The 20,303-nt window shown below is 48.6% G+C and overlaps 2 protein-coding genes across 3 annotated transcripts; one reads left to right on the top strand and one right to left on the bottom strand.

The window, feature by feature from the left end:
• Positions 1 to 933: 933 nt before the first annotated feature.
• Positions 934 to 6,149, top strand: LOC109759604 (ribonucleoside-diphosphate reductase large subunit). Of its 2 annotated transcripts, XM_020318428.4 has the most exons (17): positions 934 to 1,718; positions 1,821 to 1,882; positions 1,971 to 2,058; positions 2,310 to 2,573; positions 2,654 to 2,894; positions 2,983 to 3,059; positions 3,407 to 3,577; positions 3,652 to 3,744; positions 3,841 to 3,990; positions 4,071 to 4,157; positions 4,231 to 4,395; positions 4,477 to 4,596; positions 4,809 to 5,011; positions 5,088 to 5,237; positions 5,322 to 5,469; positions 5,576 to 5,668; positions 5,769 to 6,149. In XM_020318428.4, exons 1-17 carry the CDS (start codon positions 1,491 to 1,493, stop codon positions 5,886 to 5,888), a joined length of 2,460 nt encoding a protein of 819 aa, XP_020174017.1. In that variant the 5' UTR covers positions 934 to 1,490; the 3' UTR covers positions 5,889 to 6,149. The 2 variants fall into 2 exon arrangements, with proteins under 2 accessions (XP_020174017.1, XP_020174016.1); XM_020318427.4 differs by having other exon boundaries at positions 1,246 to 1,718; positions 5,088 to 5,469.
• Positions 6,150 to 6,833: 684 nt separating this feature from the next.
• On the bottom strand, positions 6,834 to 7,811 carry LOC109759608 (CASP-like protein 1C1). The gene is made up of 2 exons (XM_020318433.4): positions 7,569 to 7,811; positions 6,834 to 7,465 (listed from the first exon to the last, which is right to left on the bottom strand). Exons 1-2 carry the CDS (start codon positions 7,721 to 7,723, stop codon positions 7,132 to 7,134), a joined length of 489 nt encoding a protein of 162 aa, XP_020174022.1. The 5' UTR covers positions 7,724 to 7,811; the 3' UTR covers positions 6,834 to 7,131.
• Between the last annotated feature and the right edge of the window lie 12,492 nt (positions 7,812 to 20,303).

The raw sequence follows: 20,303 nt of genomic DNA, 5'->3' as shown, positions 1-20,303 counted from the left end.
AAAATTTACTACAAGAAACTTCTCTTTGCTATTACATTTTTGCAATGCAGTGGGAGTGGTAGAGGTGAGGGGTGGATAGTTGGAGCAATGGAGAAGGAAAAGGTGCATTTTATAGTTACAATCCTGACAACTTATCTTATATAGGAAATGGTGAGCGACACATCATAGATGGAGTTGCGGAAAATTCCAAGCACATACAAGGGTGAGGAAAGAAGAGACAATACACATTGTATTTCTACATGAAGGGGTTATATTAAGAGATGGATAGCATATTGGGCGTCGAAGAAGAAAAATGTGATATTCCGTGGCAACGCACGGGCACTCAGCTAGTATAAGTACAAAGACCAACTTGAAGTACAAGACAAGACAGGACCAAATCCTAGTCTATCCTATACTTTCTAATAATCCTTATACTCAACACTATGTTTGCAAAAAGGCACAAGTTTCTGCAGCAAAAAGAAAAAAAACTACGTACCAGTTCACTTGAAAAGCGTTTTTGAAGTTGCTGATATGCCGACCATGATAGAGTTGTTCTTAGCCATCAGTGGGTTTCAATTTGCGGCTCCTGAATTTGATTCTGGCGACGATGGTTAACGATGAGGTGGAGATGTTTTCAAGATTTGCTCGTTCAAATACTTTCTCCGAGGAGACGATCTCAGTAAAAAAGGAGACGATCGCAGTAAATGAATCTCTTGCGTGAATCTGAACTTTCGTAAAGGGCGTGCTCATCCAACGCTCAAAAAAGAGGGGAAAAGATGGCAGCGCAGCCTCAAACTTTTCCTGCAGAGACCAGAAGAGACTACGCATTTTTACCACTGGCCACCGCATCAGCATCTGCGTACGTCGGCATCGGTTCCTTCCCTCGCACACTTTCAACCGAATTCGATTCGCAGCTCGTAGTACCGCTCTGGACCGAGCACCCCTCCAGATCTCAACGGTCGCCGCGCCACCTTCTCCGGGAAGAAACAGCGGCTCGACCGGAAAAACAAAGCCGAAAATCACCCCGACGGTTCCCCAAAGTCCACGCCGCCGTGCCCAAAATCAGCGGCCGGCGGGCCGTGCCCAAAAAGCAAATCATCCTTCCCCAGCACGCTCCCCCCTCCGCCTCGGTTTCCCGCCCTCTCCCACGCGGACCACTCGTCAGCCCCCGCACACAGAGGCCACACCACACACACCGACGCGTGGGCCCCGAATGGGCTCCGGCCCACACCTCAGCACCTCCAGCGACGCAGCGCCAAAACCCGCGCGGGAAACGGCTCCCCGCCCGCGCGCCAAGCCCCGTCCAAACCCAAACATTTTCGCGCAATTTTTTTGCATCTGTATAATTATTGGCGGCCTGGGCGCGCCAGGAAGGCATTTAAACCGGCCCGCGCGAGGCCCCAAACCCTACGGCGCCACCAACCACCCCCCGCCCCTCCCCTCACCCAATCCATCCAACACCGCGGCGGCGGCGCGCGCAACCTGCTCGACGGAAGGCCTCCGAGGCGAAGATGTACGTCGTGAAGCGGGACGGGCGGACGGAGACGGTGCACTTCGACAAGATCACGGCGCGCCTCAAGAAGCTCAGCTACGGGCTCAGCCAGGAGCACTGCGACCCGGTGCTCGTCGCGCAGAAGGTCTGCGCGGGGGTATACAAGGGCGTCACCACCAGCCAGCTCGACGAGCTCGCCGCCGAGACCGCCGCCGCGCTCACCGCCTCCCACCCCGACTATGCCTCCGTACGTTCCCCCCTCTCGATCTATCTCTTCCCTTCCCTCCCGTTCCCCCCCTCTCGGCGCCTGCGTCTCCTGACTGACGGTTTGTTTGCCGCTCGTCTGTAGCTCGCGGCGAGGATTGCTGTGTCCAACCTGCACAAGAACACCAAGAAGTCCTTCTCCGAGACGTGAGTCACCACGCCTGTTTCCGCCATGATTTCGTTCTGTTGGATTTTGTGGATTTGGGTACTGACAAATTCTGGACTGTGGGTGCAGGATTAAGGACATGTACCTGCACTACAACGAGAGATCTGGGCTGCTGTCTCCGCTGATTGCCGAGGATATCTATGAAGTCATCATGAAGGTGAGGCCCATTTCTGACAGGAAATCCCTCTAAGATAACTGTTTTATACTGTAGATCAATAGGCGGGGAACAGTCGAATATAATATTTTGCCCTGAATTTACTGTTCCTTCACAATTATTTAATCTCCATAAGAATAGGATGATGTGATGTATTCTAGTATGCCCTGCTCTGTTCTGCTCTGTTTGTTCCACGATGTGCGTTGTTTTAACATGTGCCATGCTGCTCCTGATATTGTGACATTTGGTTCCAGAACGCCGCTCGGTTGGACAGCGAGATAATTTACGACAGGGACTTCGATTATGACTACTTTGGCTTCAAGACTCTGGAGAGGTCCTACCTCCTGAAGCTTGGTGGAGTTGTCGTGGAGAGGCCGCAGCACATGTTAATGAGGGTTTCAGTAGGGATACACAAGGATGACATTGACTCTGCCATCAGAACGTACCATCTCATGTCCCAGCGCTGGTTTACTCATGCTTCGCCAACCCTTTTCAATGCTGGCACCCCGAGACCTCAGGTAATGTGTGATCTGCCAACATAAATCCTCAATGTGAACCATGAATTTGTTTACTAACAGTTTCAATTTTCATGATGCAGTTGAGCAGCTGTTTCCTTATCTGCATGAAAGATGATAGCATTGAGGGAATCTATGATACTCTCAAGGAATGTGCTGTCATAAGCAAATCTGCTGGAGGGATTGGTGTCTCAGTTCACAACATTCGTGCTACTGGGAGTTATATTCGAGGAACAAATGGGACATCCAATGGGATTGTTCCTATGTTACGTGTCTTCAATGATACTGCTCGTTATGTAGATCAAGGTGGAGGCAAGAGAAAGGGTGCGTCTTACTCTTCTGTTAACAGTTCCTTATGACTCATTCTAATTCCATGGTCTTCTGAAAATTCATTCATTGTTTCAAAAATCAGGTGCCTTTGCTGTATACCTGGAGCCCTGGCATGCTGATATTTTTGAGTTCCTTGATCTGAGAAAGAACCATGGCAAGGTAAAATGTTAACCTTGCACTATCTAATTACCGTTGTTGTTTTGAAACTTAAGTTCATAACCATTCAAATCTTCTGTACTATCTATAACATTCGAATTTACCTGTTACCTTTAAAGAGTATTCCATCGTACAGATGCCTTTGCAAGTCTTAGTTTGCTGCAATTTATGCCCATGCAAGAAGATAGTGCATATCAACATAATATCGATGTAGTACATTTGTGCATAGTATGGAGGCTTTTAAATAATCATCTGCTTACTGTAACCCAAACCTATGTGCTTTGTTTGTGATCTGTGTTTCTGTCATATACTATCTCTGGAAGGCGTTCTGATGAATGCCAATTTAACAGGAGGAGAACCGTGCAAGGGATCTTTTCTTTGCTCTCTGGGTTCCTGATCTTTTCATGCAAAGAGTACAAAATAATGAGGATTGGTCCCTGTTTTGTCCCAATGAAGCTCCGGGGTTGGCTGATTGCTGGGGCGAGAAGTTTGAGGAATTGTACAAGAAATATGAAAAAGCAGTAAGTTCAAAGCTTTATCCATGTATATTGAGTTAAAAAGGAACAATCTTCACTAATCCACTTTCTGGTTTCAGGGCAAGGCGAAAAAGGTTATTCCAGCACAGACCCTCTGGTTTGACATTCTGAAGGCACAGATAGAAACTGGCACACCTTATATGCTCTATAAGGTACAATTCAATGTCAAGACATTAGATTGTATTCCAAGTTTTGATGCTGTCAATGATCTGGTTCCAATGATATTAATGCTCTTAATTTATCTGCAGGATTCATGCAATAGGAAAAGTAACCAGCAGAATCTGGGCACAATCAAATCTTCAAACTTGTGCACTGAGATAATTGAGTTCACAAGTCCCGAGGAAACTGCTGTCTGCAACCTAGCATCTATTGCTTTACCACGTTTTGTAAGGGAAAAGGTATACATTCTCAGTGCCCTGGATTCTATCATTGTCATGGAGGTTGTATTCTTATGCCTTACAATAAACTTCTGTTGCAGGGTGTCCCAATAGAGTCCCATCCATCCAAACTTGCTGGTAGCAATGGATCAAAAAATAGATACTTTGACTTTGACAAGCTAGGCGAGGTTTGCTCAGATCCCACTGTAGATCCTCATTTCTGGCCTGTCAAATAATGTCCTAACATACTGTTTTTGCCAGGTTACTTCAACTGTTACTTTCAATCTAAACAAAATAATTGATATGAATTATTATCCGGTTGAAACCGCAAGGAGGTCTAATATGCGACACAGGCCAATTGGCATAGGAGTTCAGGGCTTGGCAGACACATTCATGTTACTTGGCATGGCATTTGATTCACCTGAGGTACCTTTCCCAGTTAATAAACTCTGGCATCTGTTCCTTTCTGGCTTAGCCAATATGTAACAAATGCATTCTCCTTTTCAGGCTCAGCAATTGAATAGGGATATTTTTGAAACTATTTACTACCATGCTCTGAAAGCTTCCGCTGAACTGGCGGCTAAAGAAGGCCCTTATGAAACATATGAAGGGAGCCCTGTCAGCAAGGTTTTCCTCTCCCTCTACAAATCTCTCTTTTTAGTTAGTGAAAAGAGTCCAATTTTCAAAAGAGAAAACAGTGTAATGTTGCCTTTCCTTGTAGTTTTCTGTCCAATTTCCCCCCTAAATTTGCATCCACTCACCTTAGTGACTGAATCACTGGTTGGAAAGTAACAAGTTATCTTCTTCCTAAATTTTGTTCTCTACCAACTACCTTGCAGGGCATTATCCAACCTGACATGTGGAATGTAGTGCCATCGACCAGATGGAACTGGCCAACTTTAAGGGAAACTATTTCTAAAGTTGGAGTAAGAAACTCTCTTCTGGTGGCTCCAATGCCCACTGCTTCCACTAGTCAGATTCTTGGCAACAATGAGTGCTTTGAACCCTACACATCTAACATCTACAGTCGGCGGGTTCTAAGGTTTGTAAATACAGTCTTAGTGCTCACATTCTGAACTCTATGTGCATACCATTGATTTTATTTACCATTTTTCCAGTGGGGAGTTTGTCGTGGTTAACAAGCATCTTCTCCATGACTTGACTGAGATGGGTATCTGGACACCTGCTCTGAAAAATAAGATAATTTATGAAGATGGTTCTATTCAGAAGATGGAAGAAATCCCTGATGATCTTAAAGCAATTTACAAGTATGTGGTTCACCCTCCTCTCATTACATTCTACTGGATGCAGTCGATATATGTATCTGAAAGTTTACTCAATTATTGTATCAGGACTGTTTGGGAGATTAAGCAGAAAACTCTGGTTGACATGGCTGTTGATCGTGGATGCTACATCGACCAGAGCCAGAGCCTTAATGTCCACATGGATCAACCAAACTTTGCAAAGCTAACTTCGTTGCATTTCCATGCTTGGTCCAAGGTAACTCATCATGGGGATTCTGAAGCTTTTTCTTAAACCCTCAACATTTTGTATCAAATCTTAAAACTGACAAGCAATGGTGTGCTTAATCTTTGGTTTGTGCCAGGGCCTGAAAACTGGGATGTACTATTTGAGAACAAGGGCAGCTGCTGATGCAATCAAGTTTACTGTGGACACTGGCTTTCTGAAGGTCAATGGGGTACGTGTTCTGGCCATCGGCTCTGCATCTATTTTGCTGTCTTTCCAACCCAGTTGCTCAAAACATCACCACTCATAATGAATACACATGATTTTTGCAGGATGCTAATGGCACTAATGGCACTAACGGCAAACTAGCAGAGGAAGACGATGAAGCCAAAATGGCGCAAGTCGTCTGCTCCTTGAGCAACCGGGAAGAATGCCTGGCATGCGGGAGCTAGATGCATCTCTTGCATCTGTTTTTCTCTTAACCAAGGCAGGCATTACACAACCAAGTGGTCTGATCATTGGCGTTGAATAATTGAGAAGTGAGTCGTTTATGACTTTATGTAGGTGTGGTTGGGTTTAAGATCTGATGAGTTCCTTTGCTGGGCAGCCCTTGACGGCTGAGTTGCCAACGTTGGCTTGTGTTGTATTTGTACTATCTAAAAACATGGGTTGCTGCAGCTGTAATGTATATATATGTATCATTGTTTGTCTTACTGATTTGTCCCGTTGTTGCTGTTATACTTGTATGCATTAATGTGCAAGTGTTTTTGATGGTTTTGATTTTTCCTGTCAATTTGTCTCTGGGTTTAAACTAGAACTGGCGCTGCTTTTTAATAAACGAGTAATAGCCCTTGTACGTTGGGAGAGATATGCACTGATAATGTGACCTAGTTGTTTCATTTGTAAATAAATTCCTCTATCACTCCAAATTGATGAATATCATTACAATTTATTTTCTCCATGTTATTGTCAAGTTTATGTGGATTGACTAGCCCTTTTCATGTTTGGACTTTTGGTTGTGTTGACTAGCATGTTAGTATTTTTTTAAGAAAAGAATTACAATCTATACTTTAATAAAGGATGAAATATAACCAAATTGGAGATGCCCTTAACGCCCATAACCTAGTAGGTGCGAATAGCTCACCAAACTGCCTTGTCTTATGCACAATGGTGTGGAGTCCCTTTTATCTGTCTACCTGACCTCATAGTTGTTTTTTCTCGCGGAAACCTGCTCAATGGTCAGTTTACTCGAGAAAGAGATTCTGTCAGACCATCGTTGATTTTCCTTTTCTTTTGAGGGTGACATCCTTGAAAACCAGTACGCAAGACAAGTTCCATACAAGAGCTAAATGCGAACTTCCAAGGACTGACACCTCTTCACCTTGCTCAAAATATGAATTCAAGAATACTATCATTTCAAATCTTCAACACCAATAACGACATGATCGGCATAACGAAAAAAAATATTTTCTTCTCAAACATCTCGCCACATTTCGCCCTCGGTCTGCTGTCGGTCCGTCCGTCAGGCCAAATGAAGAAGATGAAATGATCGACCGTAACCAAAACAAATCACGGAACAACACAAACAATTATACTACTATGTTTCAAAAAAAAAAACAATTATACTACTAGCGAAATTTGCGCGACCGCCTGGTACATAGATCATCAACGGTATATATAGCACTAGAATGCTAGCTAATGGCACGGGCACATGGTATCGGTGACCGCGTGGAGGGAGTGCATGATGATGAGGAAGTAGACGACCAGCGCGACGAAGCCGGCGATGAGGGCTCCCATGACCTGGTTGCAGTAGCCGTGCACCTGCTCGCAGATCGGCAGCCACCCGGCGTGCTCGTTGCCGTTCCTCCCCACCTCCGCTATCGCGCCCGTAGCCGCCACGGCGCCGGTGAGCACCATCCCCATCACCACATCGGTCATGACGACCAATCTCGAGGCGGCGCCCCCGGGCGGCACGAAGGCGACGAGCAGGCTGTAGACGCATGCCACGGCGTATGCCACCACGAAGAAGCTGCATATATGCCAAATCAACAATGAAAATGCGCAACGATCTCCACATATAAGTTAAACACAACCATACGTGAAATGTAGTCACAATTAATATTAGTACTTACATAAATGACGGAATGTGAGAGAATTTGGCCTCGATTTCCAAGCCGAACAAGCTGGTGGTCTCGCGGCTGGTCACCATGATTATCGCCGCGGCGGCCGCGGTGACGGCCGCGACGAGCCTGAGCACGACGGAGATGAGCCGGTGCAGCTTGGCCATGGCGGTGCGTTGATTACGCGGGTGTTGTGAATATGGTCGCTAGCTGTCAGTGCTAATCAAGGGGAGAACAAGATCCCAGACACTTCGGGGGATGATGCCGATTAAATAGATACACGTAGTCCGATTTCGTGGGGTAGTTTTGGTTGTTCAGCTACGTTGGAAGAGTAGGAATAACTAAATGTGCATAGGTGGGCAGATTTGTTGGTAAGCAACTTCAGCGTAACTTGTCTCGCCATGTTGAATATCCCGTGTCTCTGTGATCAGTATTCAGTAGTCAGATCCCATTCCCAGTGCCAAGATTTCTTCTCATGAAACGAATTCAAGTGTAGCGACAACAACAGAAATGTCGCACAATTTTCTCACGTTGCCCGACTATCATGGTACCAAGAGTCCAAGATGTTGACATCCCAACAAGAGGAAGGCTTGCTTTTGGCCAACAAACGCAGTTTGGTGTCGCTTTTACCTTTCAGATTTGTATTCGGTTGTTGCTTTTTTATTATTTAGTTTTATTTAAATTATGAATGGTGTCTGTTTTGTGAATCCTACGCTGAAGGTTGGTTGGCAGACTTAGGGCAACTCCAACACGGTTCACCAATACGAACATCACCAAATGCTTGCGGACATGTTTAGACATGTCCGCGGTCAGGAATAGTGGTGAAGGCCATTTAACGGGAGTCACCAAATGTCCGCCACTTTCCTGAAAAAAATAAAACAAACCAAATGACTGCCTTTGGTCACTTTAACAGATGCGTCACTTTGACAAATGTATACAGATCAACAGCAACTCAATCATCCATTTAAATTCAAAAGCACTCCCTGAAAGATGTTCAAGAAGTTTTTAAATTTCATCGATGCCCAAAGCAGACTTCGTCTCAAGCTTCCTCTTCTCGAGCTTGAACTTCTTCATAGGTAATTGATCCAGTTTGCCATGGGCATTGAGCTCACCCAATAATGCATCATTGTAGCTTCCACTTCGTCCTATGGCAGAACACTCATGTGTGTCCAGGCTAGACAATGACCTGATCAACAAGTTGCAAATTGAGCAAATGAACATAATGACCAACACGTAGAGCACCAAGAAGCAACACTTACGAGCTCTTTGAGTGATGCCCCCCTTGGCCATCTTGCTCGCACTTGTACATACACACTACAATACTTGTTGACGACATTTGAATGATGTACAATCGATGGAGTAGTGACCTTAGTCCGCGATCATGGATCACTTTCATGTCGTAGGGAGCATAGTGCTTGTGCTCATTGAACCAAACATTCATGTCGTAGGTGAGGGAGTCCTGGATTAGGGGGTCCTCGGGCAGCTGGCCTATCTCTCGTGGTGTTGGGGATATGACCCCGAGATATAACCCGCCCAGGAAGGGCCGGGTTAGACCATTGGCGACTCCTGGAGTTAAGGCTTCAGACACGCCCAAGTACTGAAGGGGCGACTCACAAGATGGGCCGACTTAAATCCCAAGACCAGGAGACAGCGTGTGGCCCAAAGGTGTAAGCCGCCATATGATGATTTGCCTTACCAGGCAAGGTGAGCTAGAGTATGACTCGGTCACGGATCGTAACCCGACCCAGACTCTTGTAAGCCGGCGGCCTCGACCTGTATATAAAGACGAGTCCCCGACATAGAATAGACAGGTTACAATCAATCGAGAGCTAGGTTAAGTGAATCCGCTCCCTTGTAATCGATACTCAGGCAATAAGCAACAAGAGAAGGAGTAGGCTTTTACCTCCACTGTGAGGGGCCGTACCTGGGTAAACTCATGTCTCTCGTCCCGCTCAACCCCGTCAAGCTAATCACCGTAGCGATGGCCTCGCACCTAAGTCCTTTCACTAGGGCATCTGCCGTGACAAAACCACGACAGTTGGCGCTCACCGTGGGGCCAGCGCACGGTGGTTTCGAGTTCTCGAAGGGCTCCTTCCCAGGGATCGAGGGATACGCCGTTGGCAGGATGACCAAGAGTCGCCGCGACAAGCTCTACATCGACGATGCTGGCTGGGGCCCGAGGCTGACTCAATCGAGTACGGGTACTCGGTCCCCTTCGGCGGAATCCACGTCTTCATCGGCAAGATCGGCGGATCAGAGCGTGAGCCGGGTATCTGCACCGACATCATCGAGCCGGCTTGGCGCGCGAAACCCGCCCGGGTCCAAGCCGGGCGGAAGCACATTTTCGTGGCCTTCACGCAAGGTGTGGAACTTGCAGAAAATTCCGCATCTGGAGGAGAGACTCTCATCTACTTAGGTGATGAGTCCTCGACCGGAGAGACGGAGTCAATCTACCAGCTCCAAAATGGGTTTGGGGGCTGTTCCGATGGTGACAGTATTCCGAACCCCTACGAGCCACCGAGCCGAGCCGCCATCTTCATGGCAAGTACGATGCCGGCTCTCAACAGCACGACGGCTGGAGTGACAGCCGCTATTGACCCTCAGGATCCGGCTCAGTCAGACCGTCGGCTCAGGTCTTGTCTGAGTTGATGAATGAGTTGACAACCTTAATGGGGACTGAGGTTACGGCGGAGAACCAAGCGGAGAGTAACGCAGAGATCGCAAAGCTTAGGGAGCAGATGACCAAGGCCCAGGAAGATATCAATGCTGAAAACACCTGGATGGCAACGGTGCAGGCTTAAATTAATGCTGAGTCGGAACACTTGAAAGCAGAGGCTTGGCGTTTAAGTATGGATCAGAACGCCTCCAATGCAGTTCTTCGGAGGAGGCACCAGACCCGTTTGCCTTTAAATTATGAGCCCATGAATCTGTTTAACACGCCGGGGGAAGGACCTAGTACTCCACCGGTTATACCCCCGACTGCAGAGGCGCCTGGGAACAGGGCGACGACTCAGCCTCGTCAGTCAGAGCTGGCCCGTAGGGGTCAGACCCCGCCTCAACGTTTTGCAACACTGCCGGGTCACTTTTCTAACCCGGTGGATAACATGGTAGCAACGGCCACCCAGCTCAGTGCGCTCCCTATTACTGGTGCGACGCCCATTGAAGTCGAGGCACAGAATGCCATTGAGCTCCTTCAAACGGCGGTTGCACAGCAGGAGAAGTATTCATACAGTTGTGCTCGCTTGCACTCAACTCCTCTCCCAAGCCAAAGCTACAGTCGGCACATTGAGTCGCCCGTGGTCTCCAGTAGTGAGCAGCGCCGTAACCTGCCCCGTGACGACCCGCCCCGTGATAACCCGCCCCTTAACCCGAGGAGTCATGCTCAGGCGATTGTGGATGAGGCCAGAGCCCGCCATGAGGCGGCAGCGACGATTAACCAGGGGGCTTATCAGCAGCCTCCGGTGACACCTTCAGCCTCGGTGGGAGCCGGGTCAAATTCCAGGACCATCGGGCTGCCGTGTCTTGTGCCGGCTTTGCGTAATGAGCATTTGCCCAAGGATTTCAAACGCCCTCGCAAGGTGCCCAATTACACGCCGGACCTCCCTCCAGAGGCTTGGATTGAAAGTTATGAACTGGCCATGGAGATGTTAGACGTCAGCGATGCAGTTTGTGCTAAATATTTCACCATGATGTTGGAAGGACCGGCTTGCACATGGCTGAAGATCCCGCCCCCTAACTCCATTAATACTTGAGTAGAGTTGAAGGACACCTTTATCAAGAATTTTGAAGGAACTTGTAAGCAACCTTTGACGATTGTGTATTTGGAGCACTATGTGCAGCGAGAGGACTAGTCAGCTCATCATTGGGCTCAACGGGTTGCAACCATCATCCATACTTCGTACAGTATTGGGGCGGCTCAGGCTGTGCTGCTTTTGGAGCAGAACTGTCACTTTGACCCCCTCAAGCAGAAGCTCGGTCGGTTTAAGCGTAAATGTACAGATATGGTCAAGCTTATGGATGTACTTACCAGGTAGCTCTAATGATGATAAATCTGGTAAGGGCAAGAAGAATGTAAGTGGCAAGGGTCAGCAGCAACACGCCTCTGCTCAGCATAGCAATCAGAATAACCAAGGCAATGGGGGGAAGCGCAAGTATTCTAACGGCGGGTTAGATTTTGTGGCTAACACCAACGTCGGGTTTAAAAACTAGCGTCACAATGGTAATGGCAAGCCGCCTTTCAGTGGAGGAAAACCTTTCAATCTTTAGGCAATGCTCAATGACCCCTGCTCGAAACACAATTATCCTAACAAGCCATCCACTCATGCTTGGAAGGATTGTTATATCATGCAAGAGTTCAGGAATCATAGCCTTCACCAGCATCATGGTAATAATAACGGGTCGCCCGGCGGGTCAGGATCTGGTTTTCAGGGTTTTGGCTTTGGTGGTGGCGGCTCAAATTTTGGCTATCAGGGTCAGGGTAACCATGGTGGTCATAATCAACAGTCTGGTCAGGGTAATCAGCAGCAAAATAATCAATCAGGATATCAGAGTAATCCAAAGCAGCTTAATGGTGGACAATATCACATCTTCACTACAAACACATGTAAGCGTGACCGGAAGGTCCATAAACGAGCAGTCAACATGATTGAGCCGGCAGTGCCTCAATATTTAAGGTGGTCAGAATAGGTAATCACATGGAGCCGGGCGGATCACCGCCCTGGGTTGATGATCCAGGTCATCAAGCACTGGTGGTAGCCCCTCAAGTGGGCGGTTATAAATTCACGAAAGTGCTTATGGATGGTGGCAGCAGCATCAACATCTTGTACTATGATACTTTCCATCGGATGAGCCTCACAGACAAGCATCTTAAGCCGTTCTCCACAGTGTTTCATGGAGTGGTGCCTGGCAAGTCGGCTTACCCTGTCGGGAAGATATCACTGGAAGTGGCCTTTGGTGATGAGCACAACTATAGAGCAGAGATGCTATGGTTCGAGGTGGTCAAGATCAAGAGCCCATATCATGCCCTGTTTGGACGGTCGACTTATGCCAGGTTTATGGCTCACCCTTGCTATGTGTATTTGCAGCTCAAGATGCCAGGGCCTGACAGAACAATAACGGTCCACAGGAATCGTAAACTCGCCCTGGAGTGCGAGGAAGGAGAAGCGGCTTATGCAGAGTCGGCCTATGCCACGGAGGAGCTCAAGTATTACAAAGATAATACTAACCCGACTGATATTACCCCTCTAAAGAAGTCCACTACAAAGACAGACCCGCCACTTAAGTTTAAGTTGGCGAAGGATACACAGCAAGTTGATTTTGTCCCTGGTGATTCCTCTCAACAGTTCACCATTGGGACATGGATGGATCCAAAATAGGAAAGCGCGCTCATCAAATTCATCCGTGAGAATCGGGACATCTTTGCATGGAAGCCTTCTGACATGCCAGGTGTACCGAGAGAGTTCGCTGAGCACCGGCTTAATATTGATCCTAAGATGAAACCTGATCGCCAGTTCCTCTGTCGTTTTAATGAGGAGAGGTGTAAGGCTATTGGAGAAGAAGTGGCCCGGCTCCTAGCTGCTGGGTTCATCATTGCGGTGTTTCACCCTCAGTGGCTGGCTAACCCGGTGCTTGTGCTTAAGAAGAATGGCACTTGGCGTATGTGTGTGGACTATACAGATCTTAACAAGGCTTGTCCAATTGATCCTTTTGCTCTCCCCCGTATTGACCAGATTGTGGATGCCACTACAGGTTGTGAGAGTTTGTGTTTTCTAGACGCTTATTCTGGTTATCATCAGATCAAGATGGTAGTGGAGGATTGATAACCCACAACACTACAAAAAAAAGACACATCCGTGACATTTTGGGCCGAACAAAAATCTTTTCTGTCATACTTATGACACTTCTATGACGATAATTGTGACAAAACCCGGTATCATCATAGATGCGGTGGGGTCCTACTTCTATGACAAAAAATCATGACAGAAAATGGGCTTTTCGTCCTGGGCGGGCCGGAGACGCAGCTGCATGACATTCTTTGGGCCGTCCATGACGGAAAAACCGTGGTAGAAGCGAGGGCGCGGAAAATATCGGGGAGTCCCCGGTTACGGTGGGTGGTCGGGGGCCGAGCGATGCGCGTTTCTCTCGTACGTACGCGCGTGTGTGCGAGGCATTGGGCTATAACTGAACCCGAGCGATTGCACTCTAGGCTACCCGTTACTGAACCCAAGCGATCGATCGATGGCTGTTAACTGAACCCGATCGAGCGATTCCTTCGCTACTGCTGCTAACTGAAGCCGATCGATGCTGCCTCTGGATGAATAGTGAGTGTTGCGGGGGGGGGGGGGGGGCTGGATGAAAAGTTCCCGGTGGGGGTGGATGAACAGGACCCCGTGGTGTTGCTTCTGGATGAACAGTACCCCGATCGATCGAGCCGGTTGGGGCTGGATGAACAGGACCCCGTGGAGGGCTAGATGAACAGGACCACCCCGTGGAGGGCAGGATGAACAGTAGACGGTGGAGGGCAGGATGAACAGTAGCCCGTGGAGGGGTGGTTGAACAGGAGCCCGTGGAGAGGGCTGGTTGAACAGTAGCCGGTGGAGTAGCGCGCGGTGGAGGCTGGATGAACAGGAGCCCGTGGATGAACAGTCGCATGTGGAGGCTGGAGGAGGTCGACGGTGGATGAACAGTAGCCCGTGGAGGCTGGAGGGGGTCGACGGTGGAGATGAACAGTATCCCGTGGAGTCCCATTTTGCGGTACACCACACCCCTCCCGATGAACATGACCCCCGTTTCGATCGTAGCGCTCCAACACAAGTCCATTTCCTCCGTTTTGCGGTACGCCACACCCCTCCCGACCAACAGGACCCCCGTTTCGACCGTAGGATGTCCATTTCCTCTGTTTTGCGGTATGCCAGACCCCTCCCGATGAACAGGATCCCGTTTTGAACGTGGCCGATCGAACACAAGGCCGCTTCCTCCGTTCTGCGGTACGCCAAGCCTCGTTTCCATCGGCTGTTCCGTCCAGGCCCTCTCGATGAACACGACGACGCATTCCGTTCCGACCCAGCCGGTTGGCTCCCTATGAACACGATGACGACGCTGTTTCTCCGTTCCGACCCAGCCATGTACACGAGCCATGGCCGTACGTATGCGCGAGTAGGCGTTCGAGACCCTACCCGTATGTATGTACGTGGCCGTATTTTCTTTCTTGAACACTGGCCGTTGTACGTACGTGTACATGCTACGTGCGCGCCTCTACTACGACACGTGCGCGCCTCTACATCGACCAGTATGTACGTACACGTTCGCGACCAGAATGACAACGCTACGTACGCTTCGACCAGGTGGGTCCCGACTGTCAGGCACTTCCTTGCCTGCGAAGATGTAGCTGGTGGGTCCCAGCAGTCAGGGGGCGAATCATTTTTTTTGCCCGGACGCACTTCCTTGCGTGCGAAGATGTAGCTGGTGGGTCCAAGCAGTCAGGGGAAACGTTTTTTTCGCGAAATACGGTGGCCCGTCCGGTGGGTCCCCGCTGTCAGGTGGAGGAATAATTATTTTGCGCGTAATAAGGAGGCACTTCCTTGCTGCGGCCGTGGACCCAGCTGCCAGCCTCTCCACGTACAGTCCACGTCCGATGGAAGCCATTCCTTGACCACGTTGACCACGCCGCGCCGAGAGCACCAGGGCGGTGGACGACGGCGAGGCCTAGGAAGGGGACGCCGCGGAGCCGGGGAAGACGCGGCAGTGGATGCCCACACGTAGAGGAGTACGAGGGTTCACTGGTTCGCTGCGGTGTGAGGCTGCCGTCGCCGCAGAATAACAGGGGATGTGGGTGAGTAGAGGGATGGCCTAGCCAGTGGTGGGAATAGTAGGGGGCGGTGAGGCCTCCGCGGCAGTACAACCGGTCACGGGAGGCAGGAGCATGCGGCACGACCGGCGCTGCTTTGGGCGGCTGGAGCAAGAAGACCAGAGGTTGAAGAAGCACTACGGCCGTTGGAATGGACATCGTACGGTCACTGGAGCTAGAATCGTTCATATTGACTAAGTTGACAAAGCACTCCGTCCCCGTCAACTTAGTAGGCCCACAAGTCAGCCTCCCACCAAGGTGGGTCCCAACTAGCAGGGGGAGTATTCATTTTTTTGCGTAATAAGGAGGCACTTCCTTGCGTGCGAAGATATAGCTGGTGGGTCCGACCTGTCAGCGGTGGGAACGTTTTTTTCGCGAAATACAGAGGCCCTTCGAGTGGGTCCTAGCTGTCAGGTGGAGGAATCATTATTTTGTGCGTAATAAGGAGGCATTTCCTTGCGTGCGGCCGTGGACCCAGCTGTCAGCCTCTCCACGCACAGTCTACTTCTGATGGTGTCGTTCGTTGACCACGTTGACCACTCCGCGCCGAGCGTATCCAAGGTGGTGGACGACGGCGAGGCCTCGGATAGCAACGAGCCGGTGATGGGAAGACGCGGGAGTAGAGTCGCAGACGGAGAGGTGTACGAGGGTTAACTGGTTCTGGTGTGGTGTGGTTCGGCAGTCGGTGGAGAAGAACAGGAGGTGTGGAGGGGTGGAGGGATGGCCTGGCCAATGGTGGAGTAGCGCTTCACAGCGAAGCGTGCTAAGCAGAGCTGCTAGCAGCAGGAGGCGGGAGCAGGTGGTCCCGACGGCGCTGGAGGAAGAAGACGAGAGATTGAAGATAGATGCCGGTCGTTGGATGTAAATCCAACGGCTAACAATGTCAGAATCATTTGTTTTGTTGACTAAGTTGACAACGACTTGCATTGTATTCGGCCTATTGGCCCACATTTCAGCCTCCAAAAATGTGGCACGTATTCAACCAATTTTTCAAAATTTACAGTCTTTTTTTTGCGGGGTAGAATTTACAGTCCATTTGATCTCTTTTTCTTTTGAATTACAGTCCATTAGCTGGGCTGGGTGAACAAATAATGTAGCGTCCATGCGGCCCATTTATGTTTTTCCTAAAAAATTACAGGCCATTTGCACTTTCTCGAAATACACGATTTTGCCGGGCTGATTCTAATTATAATGTTGGGGTGGGCGCAGCAATGTTATCAAAAATAAACAGGGGCTGAGCATTTTGTTATATATATATAAATAATAAGTGATTTATTATTACATTGGTCCTTAAATCTTACCAAGCTTTTGTACACAATCATCAGGATTTTCGTTGCCAAAAAAAATCCAGGATTTTATTGTTAAGAAATTATTTTTATAAGTTAACAAGATGTGGGATATTGTTTTCTTACACATGTAAGTATCTGTTAAATATATGATGACAATAACAATAATATATAATAACATATAAAATAATTTAAATATATATAATATAGTTAGAAGGGAAACATAAGTTGGACTAGGCGTTCCTATTCTTATATAGAAAAATAGAATAGACCTCTGCGTTTTCTTCAAAAAAATTACATAAATTGGGCTGCCGATGTTTCAGGAAAACTAAAACCTCGGATGGGAGGTCCATAGGCCGGTCGATACATGACAGCCCTCAAGAAAATACAAACAGCCTTATGGACCTCCCATCCGAGGTCGTGGGTTGCGCATGTTAAAAAAGAAAGCCTAGACGGGGCAGCCCAAAACCCAGCTGATACTTGCTGCCCCAGTGATAATAAATTATACCTGCCAGCTCCCCGGCTTCGTTGTGAATTTATCTCCTATAGCAACTACGTTGAAGCACCTAAAAAAATGTAACTATGTTGACAAACCTGTGGGCCCCAACGTCAGTATAGCATTAGGTGGAAGTATTTTTTCAATGAGGCACTTACTTGCTTACGGCCATAGACCTGGTGGGTCCCGACTGTCCGCCTCTCCACGTACAGTCCTCTCCAGATTCCTCTCATTTGTTCAGCATGTTCACAACGGCAGACAGCGGCGTCGCGGCGAGCGCACAAAGGCGCAGGAGGAGATCCGACAACCTGAGGAAGTGCCTTATTAGTAACGAAACAGCTGAACTAGCCCAGTGGCCGAGTGACACTACCCGACAGCTGTTCCGCCCGGGTTCGATTCCACCTGTGCAGAGAAAATATCTCCAAATTTTTTGCCTCTGCCTTTATTGACATGTGGGTCCCAATTCTCATCTACGCACATCATGTCCTACACTTGCCAAAACTTCGTCCCTCGTTTTCTCTATTTTTCGCACACTCGACATTGTGTGGGCATTTTGAAAATAGCATATCGTTTTGACTGTGCATCATATGAAGATGTGCTATGCATGAATGTTGATCAACATGATGTTAACTGGCTGGTAGTTCCAGTTTCGACCATGAATAAAACTTACAGCATGATGTTAACACTGTTTGAAAAGGTTGTGTTAATATAAATGCTCTGCCTCTGAAAGTTGCAGTTTCTTACCTGAAACTGAACTTGGAGTTTCTTCTCTGAGAATCACATTGTCTGCACTTTTATACTCCTATGAAACTACATTTTTTAAGTGCTAAAAATAGATCTCTAGAATTCATAAAATACTTCATATGCTCAATACTGCAAATCTGAAATTCAAAAGACATTCATATCTGATCTCAAAATACACAACACAAAACACAATTCACAACCTGCAAATACTAACAACCCCAAGCTCCTCCTGACAATTCACAACCTGCCCGACTATTGGTCTGGGGGGGGGGCAAATCCCTCCTATTCCTCGGCGGCAGACAGCCACCCCGTGAGACGATGTGAACGGCGAGGGAGAGGATGGCGGGGAAGCGTCGTCGGGCCAACTGTTTTTCTCCTCTTGCAGTTGGGTTCGGTCGACGAAGACTCCACCAGCTCGCTCTGGCACGTCACCCTCACAAACGGCACCATGTAGATGCTCGATCCTTCAATCTCTGGTGGATGCTCCATCTGGGATCGATACTCCCACCACCGCTCCCTCACGATCGGATTCGGTGAATCTGTTTGCTCCATGGCCCAGAGGAGCAGCTCTATGTACTCCCGCGCGACTCCCTCCGGGAGTATCGCCGCCTTTTCGCTCTGTTGCAGATATTTGGCCATGGATGTCGCCGTCGCCGCTAGTTGATCCTTGTTGTCAAACCAAGACTGTATCTCCAACATCCTAGCTAGCTTCACAGGGTCGCCGTCTGCGATCCTCACGTATCGGTTGTACTCCTCCATCGATCTACTTCTCCACAGCACCTTCACTCGCCGGCGGTGGTTTTTGAATGTAAGAGGAGAGGAGCAGCGCTGGTTTTGGTTTAGAACGGGAGAGGAGCGACGCTGGTTTTGGATTGGAATAGGAGAGGAGGGGCGGTGGTTTTGAAATGGAAGAGGAGAGGAGCGGCGCTGGATTTAGATTGGAACAGGAGAGGAGCGGCGGTGGTTTAAGAGGAGAAGAGCGGAAGAGCGGCGCTGGTCTTGGAAGTATTTTTTTGTTTTGCGTATTTTGGGTCAAAGTTTGACCACGTACTGTATTTGATAAGCAAAATGTGAATGCATGTCACCAAAAATTGTATTGTTTGGTTCGTATCTGAATGTACTTTCAAATTATATTATTTTTGCAATGTATAACATATATTTTATTTGCGAAAATCATGGTCAATTATGACCCAGAATAAAAGGGAGACTAGTTAATGTGGGGTCGCTTTCTTAATTGAAGGGTAAATTGATTTTGATCTTGATCCAGTCACAGCGCGCCGGCCCTCTCGTCCAATCCTAAATCGCCGCCGCACGCTCCTCTCCCTCTTCTCCATTGCAAAACCACATCCTCTCCTTTCCATCATCTCCATTCCAAAACCACCGTCTCGCCTCTCCCTCTTCTTCATTGCAAAACCACCTCCTCTCTCCTCGGACGAGGATCCCCTGACGTAGCCCATCCTGCCATTGAGACACTGACACATGGGTCCCACCAAGCGCGGGGCCCACCTGTCAGCGACTGAAAGGCAGGGGAACCTCTCCTCTCCATCATCTCCATTCCAAAACCACCGTCTCGCCTCTCCCTCTTCTCTATTGCAAGACCACCGTCTCTCCTCCCATCTTCCAAAGATAGCACCGGACCACTCAGAAGGACATCTATGGAGGGGATGCAGCAGCGAATCTGGCAGATCATCGGCGGCGACCAGGCAAAGTTAGCCAGGTTGAAGGAGATCCTTACTTGGTTTGACAATGAGTGGGAGATTTCGAGGAAGGTGAGGGCCATGTGGCAATGTATGCGAAAGAGCGAGACGACGACGATGAGGGCGGCGATGTACTCCTCGGCGGCAGTCACGCCGCAGTCCTTCGAGTTCATCGAGTATCTCCTCTGAGCGATGGAGCAGACATATTCGCCCGAGGCGAAAGTCAGGCGGAGGTGGTGGGCGTACAGGTCGAAGGTCGAGCACCCAGAGGATAACGAATCGATCGAGTACGGTGTGCCGTTCGTGAGGGTGCAGAGCCAGCCGGAGCCACAGGAGTATTCGTTCTCCCGCCGCAAGAGGAGGCCAGATGGTGCGATGTTGCTTCCCCGCCGTTCTCCACGGTTCCCTCGACGCTCGCCTCGTTTCAACGGCGTCGGTAGGGTTTAAGGTAAGCTTTGCACTAACCTAATCTTCCATCTGCTCATGCTTACAATCAGTGTGACAACTAATAAAAATCATGCTTACAATCAGTCTCCGAGTACTACGCCAATCACCCTAAAATAGGTCTGGACCTTTGGGTCAAAGTTGTGACACTGTGTACAAATAAAGAAAAATAGATTGGTGCTTCTTTCAGAAAAGAGTACACCCCTAGAAAACTGCCAATATAAGCTACTAGTA

Source organism: Aegilops tauschii, chromosome 7 (genome assembly GCF_002575655.3).
Source record: "Aegilops tauschii subsp. strangulata cultivar AL8/78 chromosome 7, Aet v6.0, whole genome shotgun sequence".
Lineage (NCBI taxonomy): Eukaryota > Viridiplantae > Streptophyta > Magnoliopsida > Poales > Poaceae > Aegilops > Aegilops tauschii.
The sequence above is the reverse complement of the archived record's forward strand: the minus strand, read 5'-3'. Positions and strand labels throughout refer to the sequence as shown.

Excerpts from the sequence above, each read along its gene's own strand:
- LOC109759604 (XM_020318427.4), top strand. The coding sequence starts at position 1,491 with ATGTACGTCGTGAAGCGGGACGGGCGGACGGAGACGGTGCACTTCGAC. Across the intron at positions 1,719-1,820 it reads CCCACCCCGACTATGCCTCC|CTCGCGGCGAGGATTGCTGT; the intron begins GTACGTTCCCCC and ends GCTCGTCTGTAG. Across the intron at positions 4,597-4,808 it reads AAGGGAGCCCTGTCAGCAAG|GGCATTATCCAACCTGACAT; the intron begins GTTTTCCTCTCC and ends ACTACCTTGCAG.
- LOC109759608 (XM_020318433.4), bottom strand. The coding sequence starts at position 7,723 with ATGGCCAAGCTGCACCGGCTCATCTCCGTCGTGCTCAGGCTCGTCGCG. Across the intron at positions 7,466-7,568 it reads TCTCACATTCCGTCATTTAT|CTTCTTCGTGGTGGCATACG; the intron begins GTAAGTACTAAT and ends GCATATATGCAG.